The 18,544-nt window shown below is 48.3% G+C and overlaps 1 protein-coding gene across 1 annotated transcript in view; it reads left to right on the top strand.

The window, feature by feature from the left end:
- Positions 1 to 18,544, top strand: part of LOC147103276 (connector enhancer of kinase suppressor of ras 1-like) — a 99,035-nt gene that overhangs the window by 67,563 nt on the left and 12,928 nt on the right. The window contains exons 12-15 of the mRNA XM_085962739.1: positions 10,002 to 10,204; positions 12,995 to 13,025; positions 16,461 to 16,633; positions 18,239 to 18,312. Of these exons, the coding sequence (XP_085818865.1) occupies positions 10,002 to 10,204; positions 12,995 to 13,025; positions 16,461 to 16,633; positions 18,239 to 18,312 (481 nt within the window). The remainder of the gene's footprint in view (positions 1 to 10,001; positions 10,205 to 12,994; positions 13,026 to 16,460; positions 16,634 to 18,238; positions 18,313 to 18,544) is intronic.

Raw genomic sequence — 18,544 nt, 5'->3', positions numbered from 1 at the left:
ACCACTTACCTTGTGACTTACCCTCCCGGAGAAACCTGCAAAAAAAACGAAGCACGCGCTGCCTCTCCCGTGTATGCGTTCGACCTCTGAACCCTTTCCTGTAAGGGAACGGAAGTTCCGGTTTCCCGCGCATGCGCAGTGCATGCATGAAACTAGCACTTCCATTGGGCCTACAGGTGAGTACCCCGTGCGTACTCACCCGTGGAGACCCGAATTTCTGGGCCATTGTGATCAATGGATATACTAGCCTGTATATCTATCTGTACAATAGATTTGAAAGTGTTTATTCCACCAGATATCATACTTTGGGCTAGAAATTCATTATAGCCCAGGAATGGGCAGTATCATTAGAAAAGTTGGAGAATTAGCGCCAGGCGCTAATGCTTTAGGCTGCCCGCAAAATTCATGCTCACTGCTCAAAGAAACAATTGGAGCGCTAATTCAAGTCTTTAAGCCCAGGCTCATTGACGTTACACTCAAAGGGTGAACCAATATCAGGTGCAGTCTAATCACAAGTCATGATTGCCACAGGCTTTTTTCAGTTCTTAAAGGGGAGGTTTATTGATGCTGCAGAACCTCATTCTCAGCATTGCTGGCTGTGCAGCTGCCTCAGTAAGCAGCGGAGAAGGAGCCGGAGGACTAAAGCAGCTGTACTCATGGCAGATCCACGCCCCAGGGAGCGAGCCCGCAGATTCTGTGATCAAGCATTGGAGGCGTTGGTGTTCGCTGTGGAGAGACGGAAGGTGGTGCTCTACCCGGCAAGTGGCAGGAGGCCCTCGCCGCAAGTCTTCCGCACCATGTAGAGGGAGGTAGCGCAGCACGTCTCGGGCAGCACTGTGGTCCCCATGACCCACACACAGTGCAGGAAGAAATTTAACAACCTCACTTGGGTGGTCAGGGTGAGTGAATGCTTCAACAAATGATACATACCACTATCTGAACCACAGTCTTCACACACTGCCCAAAGCACCACACCCCCAGCACTCACCCACCAACAATCTCTACCTACGAACACTCACACCCACATCTCACACTTTGCACACAATGACAACTATTCAATTATGGCAGGCACATCACCCAAACACATTGCTCCACACTCACTCACACACTTTCCTTTCTCTTGCAGGCCAAGGTGGCTCACAACAGGAGGAAGCGGGAGTGCACAGGCGGGGGACAAGCCGACACCCAACCACTGTCTGCTAGAAAATAGAGTGCTGTAGATTATTGGGTGCCAGGTGGTGGGCGCCGTGTCCACCGGCGACGTTGACCCCCTTGCGGACAACAATGGTATGTTCATCCCTACTCCTTCTTCTCACATCCCACTTCCCCCTCACGCCAGAAGCATTTCGCACTTCTCCCTTCCTGCCCCCCTCCCCTCACCTTAACCCGCTCTGTGCCTTTATGCTTTCAGATAATGAGCAGGGACCTGAGCAGCCTGTCCCTGAGGGCACTGTAGAGAGCGAGGCGGGAGAAGAGGAGGAGGATGAACACACCGCGTCACTGCATGTCTCACCCGCAAGCACCAGCTCAGACACTGGCACTGCGTGTTCTTTAGAGCCTAGTATAGTAGCGGAATCTGCACAGGGTGAGGCACCAGGGACAAGTGAGCTGCAGCAAGGCCAGGGGGAAAGGGTAGCTCGGAGGCCAGCTCCCCAGAGGGCGAGTTCTACTGCACAGGACTCAGATGAGGACCTCGATGGGGAGGCGTTAAGAAGAAGGGCGATGTGCATGCACACTGAGATAATGGGTGCAATGGCAAGGGTGCCCATGAGCCTCTCAGCAATAATGAGCAGCGTGGAGGAGTCTGCCTCCAACATTGCACAAGGCTCTGCGCACACCATGGAGCCCATCATTTCCAATCTGCAAAGGATGGTAAATGTCCAGAGACAGTGGTGACCTAGACCTGATGCAGTGTATGATGGGCAATCTGGCAGCTTCCATTGCAGCACAGGCGGAAGCGACGCACTGTCTTAGTGCTGTAATGCAGTTAATGCTTGGTGGCATCCAATCTCAGACTGCTCTCATGCAATCTCAGCTTAATGCCACCCAAGCTCTGACTGTTGCCATTGTGGCTGGGTCTACCACCGTCGACCGGGGCTTTCACGGTGTCACAGCAGGCCAGCAATCTGTGCTCCAACAGATTGCTAGGGATGCTGAGGTGCTGCCCAGGGGAGTGGCAGTGGGCCAGGAACCTGCTGTCCTCCTGCTCCCACCACTGCCACTCCGCCATTGCCCTTGTTGCTGCCTGTCATCCAGCCAGCCCAGACTGCTGCCACCCATGCTGAGGTGGTGCAGGCTACAGCCAGGCCTTCCAGGCCCAGAGCGTCCCACAAGACCATCTGAAGTCTCCCGCACGGACACTCAGCAGCCTTCCACCAGCCCTGCTGCAGCCACTGGGCCTACACTTCGTAGGAGCATGAGAGTAGGCAAAACCACAGTAACGACAGGCACTAAGGGATTGCACAAGGGTGAATAGTTAATATTTTTGTTGTAAATATGTGTTTACTGATTTTTGATAAATGTATTAGTTCAGTTTGGATTCTTTTGTGGTGTGTCTCATTTCAGCTTTGTGCTGTGATTTGGTCTGCGACAGGGATGGAATGATGGGGATGTGGTGAGCAACGGGAAGCTGGGGTTTTATTAATTGGAACTGCAGTCTGATGAGGCGATCATGGACCGCCATTCTGGAAGGTCGATTGAGTGGCTGCCTCCCTCCCTCACTCCTGTTCCTCCTTCTCATCTTCCTCCTCCTGAGGTGGTCCCTGATGTAAGAAAAAGGAGACTTACCATCAAGTAACTTTAAAGTAAGCTTTAAGTAACTTATAAACACACTATATACACGAGAGGTCTTTACCATGCCTCTGGTAGAAGCCTCTTACAATACTGAACAGACCAGTATTTATACCAGTCCAACAGGAAGTGACATATGACAGGAAGTGAGGTATGTACACAGTTCATAGTTCATAGTTCACAGGAAGTGATGACATAACTTCCCAGAAGTTATCATTTTTATCACATTCTTCCCTCCTGCAGGATTAGGAGGCTGTGGTCTACCTTTTGGTCCGCAGCCGCCGAACAAGGAAGAGTCGCACCCGTTTGGATTCCCGTCGTAGAGGGTCGCTGGTCCACTTACATGCGGTTGGCCATTGGTCAGAGTCTGTGTGGCCTGGATTGCCCTGTGAAGGGTCGGGGAGATCATGGCTTCGAGTACGAGCCCCAATAGGTTCAAAGTCGGACTGCCTCTGTTCAGAGGGAGGTGCAGAGCTGGTCTGTGGCGGATCAGTACTTTCATGCGCGGTACTGGGAGGGTCGCAACCTTGAGCACGGGGTTCTACCGGCACCAAGCTAGTTGGTGTCCGATCAGGATCCTGGAGAGGGGTACCCGATAGGTCCCAAGAGTTTCCTGGTGAAATGCCATCACCCGATGTCCCACTAGGTCCTGGTGGGCAGGGAGCCAGATCCCGTAATGATACGGTAGATTCTCGGCCGTCGGAATATCGTATGTTTGCATAGGTGGGGTTGGCATCGGTTAGTTCGACCTCGTCTACAAGAGGGTCATTTTTAGACGTCCGAACGTATCTTCGGAGTAATATAGGTCCAGGAGTAGTTAGCCATGACGGGAGTGATGTCCCATGAGATGAGCGACGCTGGAATCCAAAGAACCGCTCATGAGGTGTAGTATTTGTGGCTGTAGAAAGCAGGGACCGTATAGAGTGCAATGCATCCGGAAGCACTGTTTCCCATTGCTGGTCTGGTAGGCCCCGAGATCTTAAAGCGAGACGTACGGAATTCCAGATGATACCGTTATACCTCTCTACCTGCCCATTTCCGATGGGATGGTATGGTGTTGTTTTGCTTGTAGCAATTCCCCGTTCTGAGAGGTAGTCCTTGAGTTCCCTTGACATAAAGGATGGACCCCGATCTGAGTGAATGTAAGCCGGCATGCCACAGAGAGAAAATACCTGCTCAAGGCAGCAGATTACTGTGGACGCCAGCATATTGGAGCAGGGGAAGGCAAACGGAAAACGTGAATATTCGTCGATCATGGTGAGCAAATATGTGTTCCGAGTTGAAGAGGGCACTGGGCCTTAAAATCGATGCTAAGTCGTTGCATCGGTTGGGTTGCATGTATGAGTATACCATCTGAGGGGCGGAAGAACTGAGGTTTTAATTCTGCACAAAGCCGGCATTCTGAGCATATTTTCTTTACATCTCCAGTGGAAAAAGGGAGATTCCGTGATCGTACGAAATGTAGCATGCGCGTAACGCCAGGATGACACAAACCATTGTGGACATCCATGAGAGTGGAGGATGACATAGTGGAGCAGAATGCCCGTGTGAGGGTGTCCGGGGCCACATTCTCCTTGCCAGGCCGATAGAGAATGGTATAACCAAAAGAGGCCAGTTCCATCCTCCAAAGTTGTATTTTATTATTCTTAATTTTGGTTCGTTTTCGATTATCGAGCATGAAGGCGACTGATCGTTGGTCCGTGATCAATGTAAAGTGCTGGCGAGCTAGAAAATGGTTCCACTTCCGTACTGCCTCTATGATGGCTGTGGCTTCTTTCTCAACCGGAGGATAATGTAGCTCGGCACCTTGTAAGGTCCTGGACATAAATGCTACAGGACGACCTTCCTGATTCAGAGTAGCCGAGATCGCCACCTCCGAGGCATCACATTCAACCACGAAAGGGAGATTCTCATCAATGGAGTGAAGAGCCGCTTTCTCCAACTGTTTTTTGAGAAGGTTAAAGGCTGCAACAGCCGCTGTTCCCAGTGGAAATGATCTAGCATGCAGCAAGGGTTGGATTTTGTCCGAAAAATGAGGAATCCATTTAGCGTAGTATGCAAACAGACCGAGAGCCCGACGTAAAGAAGCCGGATTCTTAGGTGACGGGAGCTCTTGGAGCGGGCGAAGTCTTTCTGGGTCTGGCTTAATGATACCATTGCCTACGCAGTAGCCAAGGATGTTGATGGTCGGTTGCGACTCAACAGATTTGGATTCATTCAGGGTCAAATTACGGCGATGGAGGGCATCCCGAAATTTTTGGAGGTTGGAGTCGTGTTCCTGTTGATCGTGACCTGCAATGGTAATGTTATCAAGATAGGGAAAAGTGTCCCTTAGGTTTTCCTGCTTAACCAGGCCATCCATTGCCCGTTGAAAGACAGCCACTCCATTAGTAACCCCGAATGGGAGGCGACGAAATTGGTACAGCCGTCCATTAGCCTCAAAGGCTGTGTACTGCTTATCTGAGACCTTCAAGGGTAACTGATGATAGGCACTTTTTAAATCGTAAGTTGAGAACACTTTGTATTCGGCCAGTTTATTAACCATATCATCAATGCGTGGCAATGGGTAGGCGTCCAAGTCGGTATATTGATTGATGGTTTGCGAATAATCGATGCATAGTCGCTGTTTGTGAGGTTTTAGAGGGTTCTTGACAATGACGACTTGAGCCCGCCAGGGCGACGAACATGGTTCAATGATATCCTCTGCTAGAAGTCGAGAGATTTCAGCCGCAATAAAAGATTGGTCTTCCTGATTAAAACGCCGCGATTTCGTTATTATCGGTTTGCATTGAGGCGGAATACTGGCAAATAATGAGGGTTCATCAAGTGAAGCTGCTGATAATGCACAAAATGGTAATTTAGACGGTATATTAGAAATAGTAAGTCCGGGTTTGGATCCACCAAACTCAATGGTGAGTTTCTTATGCTGTTTTTGGAAGTCCAGCCCTAAGAGGAGATCACTACATAAGTCCTTGAGCACCAAAAGTCGGGTGGAGGGATACATACGACCATGAAGTGTCATATCAACAACACAAAAGCCGGAGATTCTGGTATTAAGTGATGACTGGGCCATCGCAATTGCCTGGTCCGATGGGAAGACATGTAGTTTCAATTTCGCAACAATCTGTTCCTTAATGAAACTATCAGTACTTCCTGAGTCAATTAAGGCATCTAAGGTATGCCCTTTAATTGAAATTTTTGTGGCTGCATGAGACAGGTTCTGTGGGCAAGCAGCTGTAATTGGTGTCGTTGCACAGAGAGTGGCTAAAACTCTCGGTGTGCTTCTTCGGGAGAGAGCTCGAGAGGAAGCTTGATAGGTCCTAGCTGGAGCATCTTGATAGGCCCTAATTGGGGCAGTTCGGTAGGCCTTAGCTGGATTGGCCCTCGTAGAGGCCCTTGATAGGCAAACTTTAGCAAAGTGTCCTTTTTTCCCGCAATAACTGCAGATTGCATTGCGAGCAGGGCAGGTTTTCCTAGGGTGAAAAGCATCTCCACAAAAGAAGCATTCCTTCCTAGATTGCCAAGAGGCTGCTAAAGTGGGGTCGTCCTCCTCTTCTTCATCAGAATTAAATTCCCCCATGATAGGGTTCACCTGAGACCGCTTGAATTGTCTGGTTGCAGCTACAGCAGCAGATCGAGATCTGGGCAGCTGATAGAGGTCTGCATTTCTCTTTGCCAAATCCAGTGAACAAGCTAGGTCAAAAGCTTTTTGTAGCTCAAGTGTTTTACTTTCTAGTAGACGCTGGCGTATAAATGGAGAGGCAATCCCGCAGATGAAAGCATCACGAATCATTTCTTGGCGGTACAGCTCAGCTGAGGCTGCCTGAAAGTTACAATCTACGCTGAGCCTGCGAAGTTCTTGCAGGAATTCGTCAATTGATTCCCCTGGCCCTTGTCGGGCTGTGGCCAGTAGATGTCTAGCATAGACCTCATTTGGGGTCTTCGCATACAGTTTCTTAAGTGCCCGAATCACCTCTTCGTAATTATCCCATTCATCAACATATTCGAACACTTTTGGGGTCACATAATTGACAAGTATCTTCAATTTAGCAGGAGCATCCGCTTTACATTCATCCAGAAAATTCTCAAAAGTACGATACCAATGCTTCCATACCCTGCCAGCTGCTGGTGTATTCGGGTCCAAGTCCAGACGAATAGGTCTAAGGATTTTCTCCATGATGGGTGGTTCCCTGGATCCTTAACTTCCGAGTTTGTCTGAAGGTCTAGTATTTGTCAGTGTAAATACTAAGTTACTTAAATTGATGTAAGAAAAAGGAGACTTACCATCAAGTAACTTTAAAGTAAGCTTTAAGTAACTTATAAACACACTATATACACAAGAGAGGTCTTTACCATGCCTCTGGTAGAAGCCTCTTACAATACTGAACAGACCAGTATTTATACCAGTCCAACAGGAAGTGACATATGACAGGAAGTGAGGTATGTACATAGTTCATAGTTCACAGGAAGTGATGACATAACTTCCCGGAAGTTATCATTTTTATCACAGTCCCGGTGGCAAAGACTGAGCTCTCATGATGGCCAAGTTGTGGAGCATGCAGCAGACCATCACGAAATGGGACACCCACTCAGCAGAGTACGGGAGGGCTCCTCCCAAGCGGTTAAGGCAGCAGAATCGTTGCTTCAGCAGGCCAATGGTCTGCTCGATGGTGTTCCTGGTGGCAGCATGGCTCTCATATGAGTGCTGGGCAGGAGTGTTTGGGGTTGCGAAGGGGAGTCATGAGCCAGGTGAAGAGCAGATAGCCCTTGTCTCCGACCAGCCAGCCACGAACTTGACATGGTGGCTGGAAGAGTGCCGTGAAACCGGTCTGGTGCAGGATGAAGGCATCGTGGCTGCTGTCAGGATAGCGGACATTGACATTGAGGATTCGCAGTCTGTGGTCGCACACCAACTGCACATTGAGTGCTAGCCTTTGCGGTTACGGAAGATCTCCGGATTGTTATGAGGTGCCTGCATAGCCACATGAGTGCAGTCAATGGCGCCCTGGACCATGGGGAATCCCGCTGGCAAAGCCACATGCATGCTCGTCCTGCTTCTCTCTGGCGATGGGGAGGAAAATGTAGTCTCTTCTGTAGAGAGCCTCTGTGACCTCCCGGATGCAGCGATGGATGGCGAACTGCAAGATGTTAGTTCTGTCTCCTGTTGCAGACTGGAAGGATCCACTGGCACAAAAATTGAGGGCAACTGACCTTGACTGCCACTGAGAGAGCCGTGGTCACCTTGATCGGAGGCTGGAGGCCTGGTTGCAGGAGGTGGCAGACTTCTGTGACCACCTCCATGGTGAAGCGGAGCCTTCTAATACACTGTGCCTCGCTTAATTGGAGCTAGGAGAAGTGCTCTCTGAATACCCTTGTGGGGGGGGGCGTAAGGGCTCCTGTTGAGAGCCCTCATGGCCCTTCTCCTCCTTCTGGCCAGCTTCCTCTGCCATGGATCCTGGAGGGCGAGGTCGACTGCTAGTACAGCCCTCATTAATGTAACCAAGTGTAGCAGTTTGATTTTTTTAAGAATAAATGCAGCTACTTTTTAGTTGAAATTACAGAATGAGACTGTTGCACTGTGTGAAACTGACAAAGAAGCACTCAAACCCCACTAATCTACAGCTGCAACTCATTATTGATGATCCCTTTAAATAATGTCCCTGGAGCCGGCTTCCTTTTGCTTCATGCCAGCTCTCCCAGTCACTGTTCCTCCACGTGCTAAGGTAGGTGGCGACAATCAATTTTGCAGATTGGGTGGCCAGTGAGCGTTGCACACTCACTGACGTCAGGATCCACCTGGCGTTGAGGCTCCTGCTGATAACTGTTTGCGGAGGGGGGGCGGGATTTGCCTCGCCCCAGCGATAATGCTCTAGTGCCCCGATAGTGCCATCTGCTGGCACTAAGACACTGATTTTTTCCCCCTTTGTCTCTTAATGTACTGTGGGTTACGGAGATGTAACAGTCCTGTGTATATTGTGTAATAACTCCGAGTGTGTTACTTGGTATAGGACACCTGAATACATTATAAAACACACTGTATAATTGGAAGTGTTGCGTCTGGTGCACATACCCAGTGTGTGGAAAATGTACATCATATATCACGCTTGAAAATGTCACATATGCAAATTGTATGTTACACCTGATTGGTTCAAATAGCTATTATCTGTTAAGTTAACCATGCTGATTTGCTGAAGTGCTGACACAAAAAAATACCAAGTCACGCAAAACTGACCAATCAAATAATGCATTTTTTTTTCAAAGCTACCAGGAAACTACAACTACAGCAAAATGAAGTAAACAAATCATTCAACAATGTTCTTTGATTTCTTTTGGTTGTGTTATTTCCTGAGTCAGCCATCTCTAACCAATAAAATAACATAACTTACAAGTCAATAAACACTTGAGTAATCTGCAAAAAGAACGTAAAACCTACCCATGTCCAAGTAATGTTGGAAATCCATCCAATGGTTGTTGCTGTTCAAGGCCTTTCACAGGGGCCTGTTTTCCTCCTTTCCTGAAGCCTGCCTTGATTAACTCTCACTACCACTGCTCACTCTTTTGTTTGCAGTGTTTCCTTAGTACACAAGAATAAACAGCTGTCTGTCCACCTACTCTGCGCACTCAGTGTTGGGGTAGATCACGTCCGTTACAGAACCTGTTGAATTTTCATATCATCCCATTTCAATGCAATGAAAATCTGACAGGTTCTATAAGGACACGTGATCTGCCCCACCAGATTACCATCCAGGTGGTGAAGGTGAAAATATACCCCACACATATATACACTACACACAGAGGTACGTTTTTCATGTAATGCATTCTTTACACTTCAGATATCACACTGCAAAGGATTTAAAAGAAAAGGCCAACTGGTTTCTTCTGACCTGGAGCCAGAAATGTATAATTACCTGAAACATACAAGCAAATTCCCTCACTAACAACAATTCACCTCTATTGGACCCAGGTCGTCCTGTATAGACATTGGGCTGTTTGGATGTAACAAGATAGGCAGGTTAAACACAACTTAATAACAGAATAATACACTGGCATTGCACAGTATATCCTCTGCCACAGGAATTCAGAAAGTAATCAGTAATAACGCATTGTGCAATGCAGGATATATTCTATAATAATGCAGTGTGTTATTGGCCACAGTATGTCTTTCTATGTTATTTAACTCACTGCATGTGCTATGTGTTTTGTTTTTACAGGTGAGCACATGCAGGTAACAAGTCAGGTGTCTGAAGGGAGTACTGTGACTTCTTGCGATGGAGGGGAGGTGGTAAGTGACGGTACACCAACTCCCCAATCTCCGAGAATAACTGAACCTCACAGTTTTGAAGATAGAATGAAATATGATTCTGACCATGAGGCAACACCAAGATCACCGTTATCAGATGATGATGAGAGAGCAGTGAGTACCAAGTGTTGTGTTGTGCCGTTGCTTACTATGAAATTTGTGCACTTTTAAGCTGTTTGTTCCAGGAAATGTTTACGTCAGTCAATATAAATAGAAGTCATCTCACAGAAAATGATTTAAAAGGCAACATTAGTATTGCACAGTGTCAATGCCAAACACTCCCAGGTCAGAAGTGGCAATATTTGCTGATGATTGCACAGTGTTCAGTTCCGTTCACAATTCCTCAGATAATAAAGCAGTCCATGCCTGCGTGCAGCAAGACCTGGACAACATCCAGGCTTGGGCTGATAAGTGGTAAGTAACATTCGCACCACACAAGTGCCAGGCAATGACCATCTCAAACAAGAGAGAGTCTAACCACCACCTCTCGACATTCAATGGCATTACCATTGTCAAATCCCCCACCATCAACATCCTGGGGGGTCACTATTGATCAGAAACATAACTGGATCAGCCACATAAATACTGTAGCTACAAGTGCAGGTCAGAGGCTGGGTATTCTGTGGCGAGTGATTCCGGAATTGAATTGAATTGAATACTCTCCACTTGCCTAGATGAGTGCAGCTTCAACAACACAAAAAGCTCGACACCATCCAGGACAAAGCAGTCCGCTTGATTAGTACCCTAGCCACCACCTTAAACATCTGCTCCCTCCACCACCGGCAGTGTGTATCATCTACAAGATGCACTGCAGCAACTTGCCACGGCTACTTCGACAGCATCTCCCAAAACCCACGACCGCTACTACCTAGAAGGACAAGGGCAGCAAGTGCATGGGAACACCACCACCTCAAAGTTCCTCTCCAAGTCACACACCATCCTGACTTGGAAATATATCGGTGTTCCTTCATTGTCACTGTCACTGGGTCAAAATCCCGGAACTCCCTACTTAACAGCACTGTGTGAGTACCTTCACCACACGGACTGCAGCGGTTTAGGAAGGCGGCTCACCACTACCTTCTCCAGGGCAATTAGGGATGGGCAATAAATGCTGGCCTTGCCAGCGACGCCCACATCCCGAGAATGAATTAAAAAATAGTACTGCATGGTTTAGATACAGAGTAAAACGCCCTCTACACTGTCCCATGGTTCGATACAGAATAAAATTCCCTCTACACTCTCCCATGGTTAGATATAGAGTAAAGCTCCTTCTACACTATCCCATCAAACACTCCTGGGGCAGGTACAGCACAGATTAGATAAAGATTTTGTTTCTGTAGGCTGTCTAGAGAACATCATGGAGCCACAGAGGTCACATCTAAAGTTTAAATCAATACACTTACTATTCACCCAACCTGGGCCAGGCTGCAGTTGCAGCTGCTGGAACTCCCAAGTCACCTGGAAGGACCTTTTGCACTGGTTTGACCCCAATGCTGTAGGTGGGCTGCCTTACTGCACTGCTCCACTGCCCTGTGTAGTTGGGAAGTGCTCCGCACCCTCGCATAGCATTATGGGACAGAACCATCACGAGTAATTTACAGTCCTCCCACATATAGCAGCAGGAGACTTAAGAAGTGTTAGCTAACGTTCCTGTTTATCTATAAAATCTTCACAAGCAGACAGTTCGGAAGCTTTGTGAAACTCCGTGTTGTCTGCAGATGTTGGATAATGACTTTTGCAGATAGCAAACAAGCAGAGTTCTGATATCTTGAGGCAGAAGGGAGAATGAAAGCATAGAGAGTAGCAGAATTAACACCAGTAAATTAAGGCGTTAACCCAAGGTGCTCGAGGAGTTCTGAAGTTTCAGACATGTGTGTTAGTTCCACTCAGTCAGTAATCCCAAACTTCTTGTCCCAAGAGGTCACCTCTGTACACTTAAATCAAAAATCCACAGAAATGGACAGACAAACACAAGCCACTTCATAAAATTGTCATTCTGGGAACAGTTTGGTTTTAAGGAAGGATTCTGATGGCGAAAATAAAACTGTGAGCAAACAGGAAGCCTGGGGCTGCGGAACCCGATACAGCAGGATATTGGACAATAGACCCAGTGATGCTACTCATTCACTCGTGAGCTCTCTCACACACCAAGTAAAATGTGTAGAGTCCTGCTTTCATAGAGCCTGAATTGATTATTAAGAGCTGTTCAAGTTAATTCAAACATTGCACTGGTGCTGCTTTTTTTGCAGGGTCCCACTCCACTACCTGCCCTGGAGAAACCAGTGTCAAGAGTCGATTTAAAAAAAAATAACCTGAATTGGACAAAATAGATTAAAGAAACACATGAAGGAAAATTAAACCAAGACAAAGGGAGTCAGCTGATGGAATCTGAGTCTGAGGTTCGGAGGGGTGGAGAGTTCCTGATGTGAAGCTTGTGGTCAATCACCAAATGTCCAGTCCAAGGCTTGTGGGCAGGTGCCCGTGCCCTGGTCTGAGGCAGGTGCCAAACACTTCAGCGCAAGGCTTGGAGAAGTTGATGAACTCTTTAGTGTGAGGTTGGGGTTCGGCGAGTTAGTGCCAAACATCATAATCACAAGCTCAGGGAGGGCAGCAAACTCTCCTGCTCAGTAACATTCCATCCATGCCCCTTCCTGGCTTTACACCTTACCTTTCTTTTTATTAATGATTTCAAAGCTGTTGGTTTAACTACTTCTCACTATGTTGATGCCCCGGTGACTGACTCACTCTCCCTGCTTCTGCACAGTGTTGCACAATCTGAGATTGAGGTCAGAGAGAACGGTGAATGCCTTGGACTCCTGAGAGCCAGTGCTGGTCCCTGTGGGTTTATTTCCTTGTCTTGTAACTGTTTTCACGTGTTTAATGACTGTGTTATACCTTTTTCAGGTGCAATTACGGAACAGGCGGAAGAAAAAAGGTGAGTGGAGGTCCTGCTGTCTGAAGCCTTTACCTCCCAGACCGTTATCCCATTGCACTCACTCCAGGGACAGGACCCACAGCCCCAGCTGTTCCTGACCATCCTGTACCAAATTATAAGGATCAGCAATGTGCTGGATGAGTGCACTGCCCAATGTGGTATTGGGCTGCTGAGAGGATGTAAGATTGCAGAGATAGGGTGAGGTGAAGTTGTAGAGGGATTTGAGGATTAGGATTTGAAATTGAATGTGTTGGTGAGCAGGGAGTCCCTGTAGGTCAGTGAGGATGGGAGTTGATGGGCGAGTGGGAATTCGTGCAGCAGAGTTTTGAACAAGTTGTAGTTATTGGAAGGATAGAGAACTGTTGTGATGGGTTACATTACTGGACTAGTAATCCAAGTGCCTGGACTAATAATCTGGAGACATGAGTTCAAACCCCACTATGGCAGTTTGTGAATTTGAATTAAGTTTAAAAAAAAACACACAAAAACAATTAAGTAAATCTGGAATAAAAAGCTCGCATCAGTAATGGTGACCATGAAGCTATCGGATTGTCGTAAAAACCCAACTGGTTCACTAATGTCCTTTAGGGAAACAAACCTGCCATCCTTACCCGGACTGGTCTATATGTGATTCCAGGCAGGGAGCCACTGTAGCCCACTTAGGTGTGGCTGGCTCTTAACTCCCCTCTGAAATGGCCCAGCAAGCCACTCAGTTGTATCAAACCGCTATTGAGAAGTACAATAAGGATAAAACCAGATGGACCACTCGGCTACCACCGAGGCATTGGATTTGGACACGACAATGGCACACCCATCCCAGTCGACCCTTCAAAGTCCTCCTCACAAACATCTGGGAATTGTGCCAAAATTGGGAGAGCTGTCCCCCAGACTAGTCAAGCAACAGCCTGACATAGTCATAACAACAACTTGTATTTATATAGCGCCTTTAACGTAGTAAAACGTCCCAAGGCGCTGCACAGGAGTATTTTAAGACAAAAAATTTGACACCGATCCACATAAGGATAAATTAGGGCAGGTGACCAAAAGTTTGGTCAAAGAGGTAGGTTTTAAGGAGCGTCTTAAAAGAGGAAAGAGAGGTAGTGAGGCGGAGAGGTTTAGGCAGAGAATTCCAGAGCTTAGGGCCTAGGCAACAGAAGGCACGGCCACCGTTGAGGTTGAGCGATTATAATCGGGGATCCTCACGAGGGCAGAATCAGAGGAGTGCAGATATCTTGGGGGGTTGTGGGGCTGAAGAAGATTACGGAGCTAGGAAGGGGCGAGGCCAAGGAGGGATTTGAAAACAAGGATGAGAATTTTGAAATCGAGATGCTGCTTAATCGGGAGCCAATGCAGGTCAGCGAGCACAGGGGTGATGGGTGAACGGAATGCGAGTTAGGACACAGGCGGCCGAGTTTTGGATGATCTCAAGTTTATGTAGGGTGGAATGTGGGAGGCCAGCCAGGAGTGCGTTGGAATAGTCAAGTCTAGAGGTAACAAAGGCATGGATGAGGGTTTCAGCAGCGGAGGAGCTGAGGCAAGGGTGGAGACGGGCGATGTTACGGCGGTGGAAGTAGGCGGTCTTTGTTATGCTGCAGATACGTGGTCGGAAGCTCATTTCAGGGTCAAATATGACACCTAGGTTGTGAACAGTGTGGTTCAGCCTCAGACAGATGTTAGGGAGAGGAATAGAGTCAGTGGTTAGGGAACGGAGTTTGTGGCGGGGACCGAAAACAATGGCTTTGGTTTTCCCAATATTTAATTGGAGAAAATTTTTGCTCATCCAGAACTGTATGTCGGACAAGCGGTTTGACAATTTAGACACCTTGGAGGACTCGAGAGAAGAAGTAGTGAGGTAGAGCTGGGTGTCGTCAGCGTACATGTGGAAACTGACGCTGTGTTTTCGGATGATGTCGCCAAGGGGCAACATGTAGATGAGAAATAGGAGGGGGGCAAGGATCGATCCTTGGGGGACACCAGAGGTAACGATGTGGGAGCGGGAAGAGAAGCCGTTGCAGGTGATTCTCTGGTTACGATAAGATAGATAAGAATGGAACCAGGCGACGCAGTCCCACCCAGCTGGACGATGGTGGAGAGGCATTGGAGAAGGATGGAGTGGTCAACCGTGTCAAAGGCTGCAGCCAAGTCAAGAATGACCAGGAGGGATAGTTTATCTTTGTCACAGTCACAAAGGATGTCATTTGTGACTTTGTTGAGAGCCATTTCGATACTGTGGCAATGCCGGAAACCTGATTAGAGGGATTCAAACATGGAATTGTGGGAAAGATGGGCACGGATTTGGGAGGCAACAACACATTCAAGGACTTTGGAGAGGAAAGGGAGGTTGGAGATGGGGCGGTAGTTTGCAAAGACTGAGGGATCAAGGTTTGGTTTTTTGAGGAGAGGTGATGACGGCAGATTTGAGTGAGAGGGGGACAGTACCCGAGGAGAACCATTAACAATATCTGCTAACATGGGAGCCAGAAAAGGAAGTTGGGTGGTCAGCAGTTTGGTGGGAATAGGGTCGAGGGAGCAGGAGGTGGGTCTCATAGACAAGATGAGCACAGAGAGGTCATGAGGGGAGATCGGAGAGAAACTGGAGAAAATGTGAGTTCAGGGCTAGGGCATGCGGGAACCTGAGAGGAAGTTTGCCCCAGTGGGCTAGGGGAAGGAAGGGAAATGGCAGAGGCAGCTAAATGGATGGTCTCAATCTTGGAGGCAAAGAAGTCCATGAGCTCCTCACATTTGTTATTGGAGGTAAGGGTGGAGGAGACCGGGGAGAGGGGCTTAAGAAGATGGTTAGCAGTAGAGAATAGGAGCTGGGGTTTATCTTTGCATTCCAGAATGATTCTGGAATAGTGAGCAACATACTCACAGAATCACATCTATCAGCCAACATCCCAGGCTCCTCCATCACCACAGTATGGCCCGTCCTAGTAAGAAGGGAGTGGCCCTGGGAGTCCTCAAAATTGACTCTGGACCCCATGAAGTCTCATGACAGCAGGTCAAACATGGGCAAGGAAACCTCCTGCTGATTACCACCTACTGCCCTCAATCAGCTAACGAATCAGAACTCCTCCATGTTGAACACCACTTGGAAGAAACACTAAGGATAGCAAGGACACAGAACGTACTCTGGGTGGGGGACTTCAATGTCCATCACCAAGAGTGGCTTGATAGCACCACTACTGACCGAGCTAGCCAAGTCCTGAAGGACATTGCTGCTAGACTGGGCTTGCGGCAGGTGATGGGAGAATCAATACAAGGGAAAAACCTACTTCACCTCGTCCTCACCAATCTACCTGTCGCAGGTGCACCTGTCCATAACAATATTGGTAGGAGTGACCACCGCACAGTCCTCGTGGAGATGAAGTCCCATCCATTAGGTTAATCTCCTCCTGGGGATATTCCTGATGTTGTATTTTTTCTCTGTGACAGGGGTAGCGACTGCGTTGAGCCGTAGACGGATATCGTGTAGGGACCTCGGTTTGGGCGAGTGTTATGGCTGGCTCTGGAAGAAGAAAGAACATTCTAGATTCATGTCACAGAAATGGAAGCGCTGCTGGTTTGTGCAGAAGGGGCCCACCCTGTACTGGTACAACAGTGAGAACGTAAGTGTGCAAGAACACGTAGCTGGTGGGGGAGAGGGAGGGGCTCCCTGTAGGCCTCATCTATCATATGCTGGGACTAGTGGAGAGCGATTCCGAAATTAAATTACAGGTGGCAAGGTTTGGTTCTGATCATGTCATTGGGGCCCGATCGGAGATTCTAACCTGAGGCCTGAGCGGGGGAGCAGTAATGGCTTCCCAGCCAGGAAAGAGGTACAGGGAGCAGCAGCCAGGGTCAGACGAGACCCAGCAAGGTAAGTTTTCTTAATCACTCATCCAGGCCCCAGAAGGAAACTGTGGGCCTCCTCTGCTCCATACTCCACCCCCGATCGCGATTCCCCTCCTACAACACTTACTTTGTGCCAGGGACCATTCTTGCCAGTCCCTACCACTGGCCTCCTACCACCCGATTGTAACGGGCGGTCAACTGCTTCGTCCCAGATTTCTGGGCCTTTTGATCAGGAAGTCGGCAAGAGGCACGTTAATGAGGCCCTGCCATTAAAATCAGCCCTGCTCACCTGCTGCCACTCCCAGTGGGGCACATGACTCACCTGGGAGTTACAATCGAGCCCATCGTGCCAGAAGCTGCCCCTCTAACCTCCAGTCCTACATACTACAGCTGTGACCTGAACACTGCTGCTGTCCATTTAAAGGAATATCTTATTTGCGGAGTGGACCTGGCTCAGTTCAGAATGTATCTGTCTAACCTAAATCACCACAGGGGTCCTCGGAGCCTGTGTGCTCAAATCTACAGCAACTGGGACTGTGAACAAGACTGTATCTGCGGGCTGTGGGAGGCTCTGGATGAAGCTGTGTTTACACTGTGGCGGGGTTGTCACCTTAAGATCTCCTCTCGAGCATTGGTTTGGGAGGGAGTGAGTCTGGGATAAAATTAGGAAATAGAGTCAACAATCACTAATAAGTGAATGTGAAAAAAGAATAACTTGACAAGTGTAGCTGCAGCTGATCACTTTTAGCATCTCCCTTGTGAGCCTCCGTGATCAGCGTGGCTGGTGATGGTTCCCAGTGTACCCACAGCCAAGAGGAAGTGTGAGAGTGGTCCAGGGCAGCTGATCCTCTCTCCATCTCTCAGCCTGCACTCGGTATCTCCCTCACGGCACGACTGGGGTCATGAGGTCACTGCGGACACTGGATACACCCGAGACTGGAACTGTCTCATACACTGGCGTTGTTTGTGGTTCGGTACTCTACACCGTTGCCACCTGAGTTTATTGATATCTCCTGACTGGAGTGTTTGTTTTGCCGTTCTGGTTTTTCCCCCTTTATTCACTGACTGGCTACATCTCAGACTAGAACTGTCTGGGTTATGAAGGTTCATTCAATTAGCTGTTATGGGGGAAAGAGTGAATTTTTTGGCTGGAGCATGGGTGGGGTGGGGGGGCAATGTTTTGATTGGATTGGAGGACAGTCTTTGTTCTGGCAGCATGGGGTGAGAAGTTGAGATGATGCATGTTTAAAAGATCAGGAGAAAGGAGCTGCTGTCTGAACTGTAGGACTGAAAAGGGAACGAAACTGATCTCTGAGTGAATTAGTGCCTTTGTGAATCTCTCTCTTGCTGAATAACTTGCTTTTTGCGGTTCCTGATAGGACGAGAAAGCCGAGGGGTTAATCAAATTGTTGTCGTACTCTGTGGAGGCAGCTGGAGAGCACAAGAGAAAATTGTAAGTATCTGAGACCCCACCCCGCCCCTTCATACTGAGTACGTGACCAAATGTGAGCTGTGGGAGGTGCTGTCCAATTAGTGAGAGGACAGTGATGGGAGGGATAATGCTCCCCCAGCACTGGTGCCAGTTCAGAGTAGCTCTGGTAGCAGGCTGCCTGACTGTTGACTTGGCCGCAATTGGTAGGTGACTTGTGAGAGCTGGAAAAGGGCAACAGAATGACTTTGGGGTG

Source organism: Somniosus microcephalus, chromosome 20 (genome assembly GCF_052327205.1).
Source record: "Somniosus microcephalus isolate GS21.2 chromosome 20, FLI_Smic_1.0, whole genome shotgun sequence".
NCBI lineage: Eukaryota > Metazoa > Chordata > Chondrichthyes > Squaliformes > Somniosidae > Somniosus > Somniosus microcephalus.
Note: the sequence above shows the minus strand (reverse complement) of the source record. Positions and strands in the feature narration are given on the sequence as shown.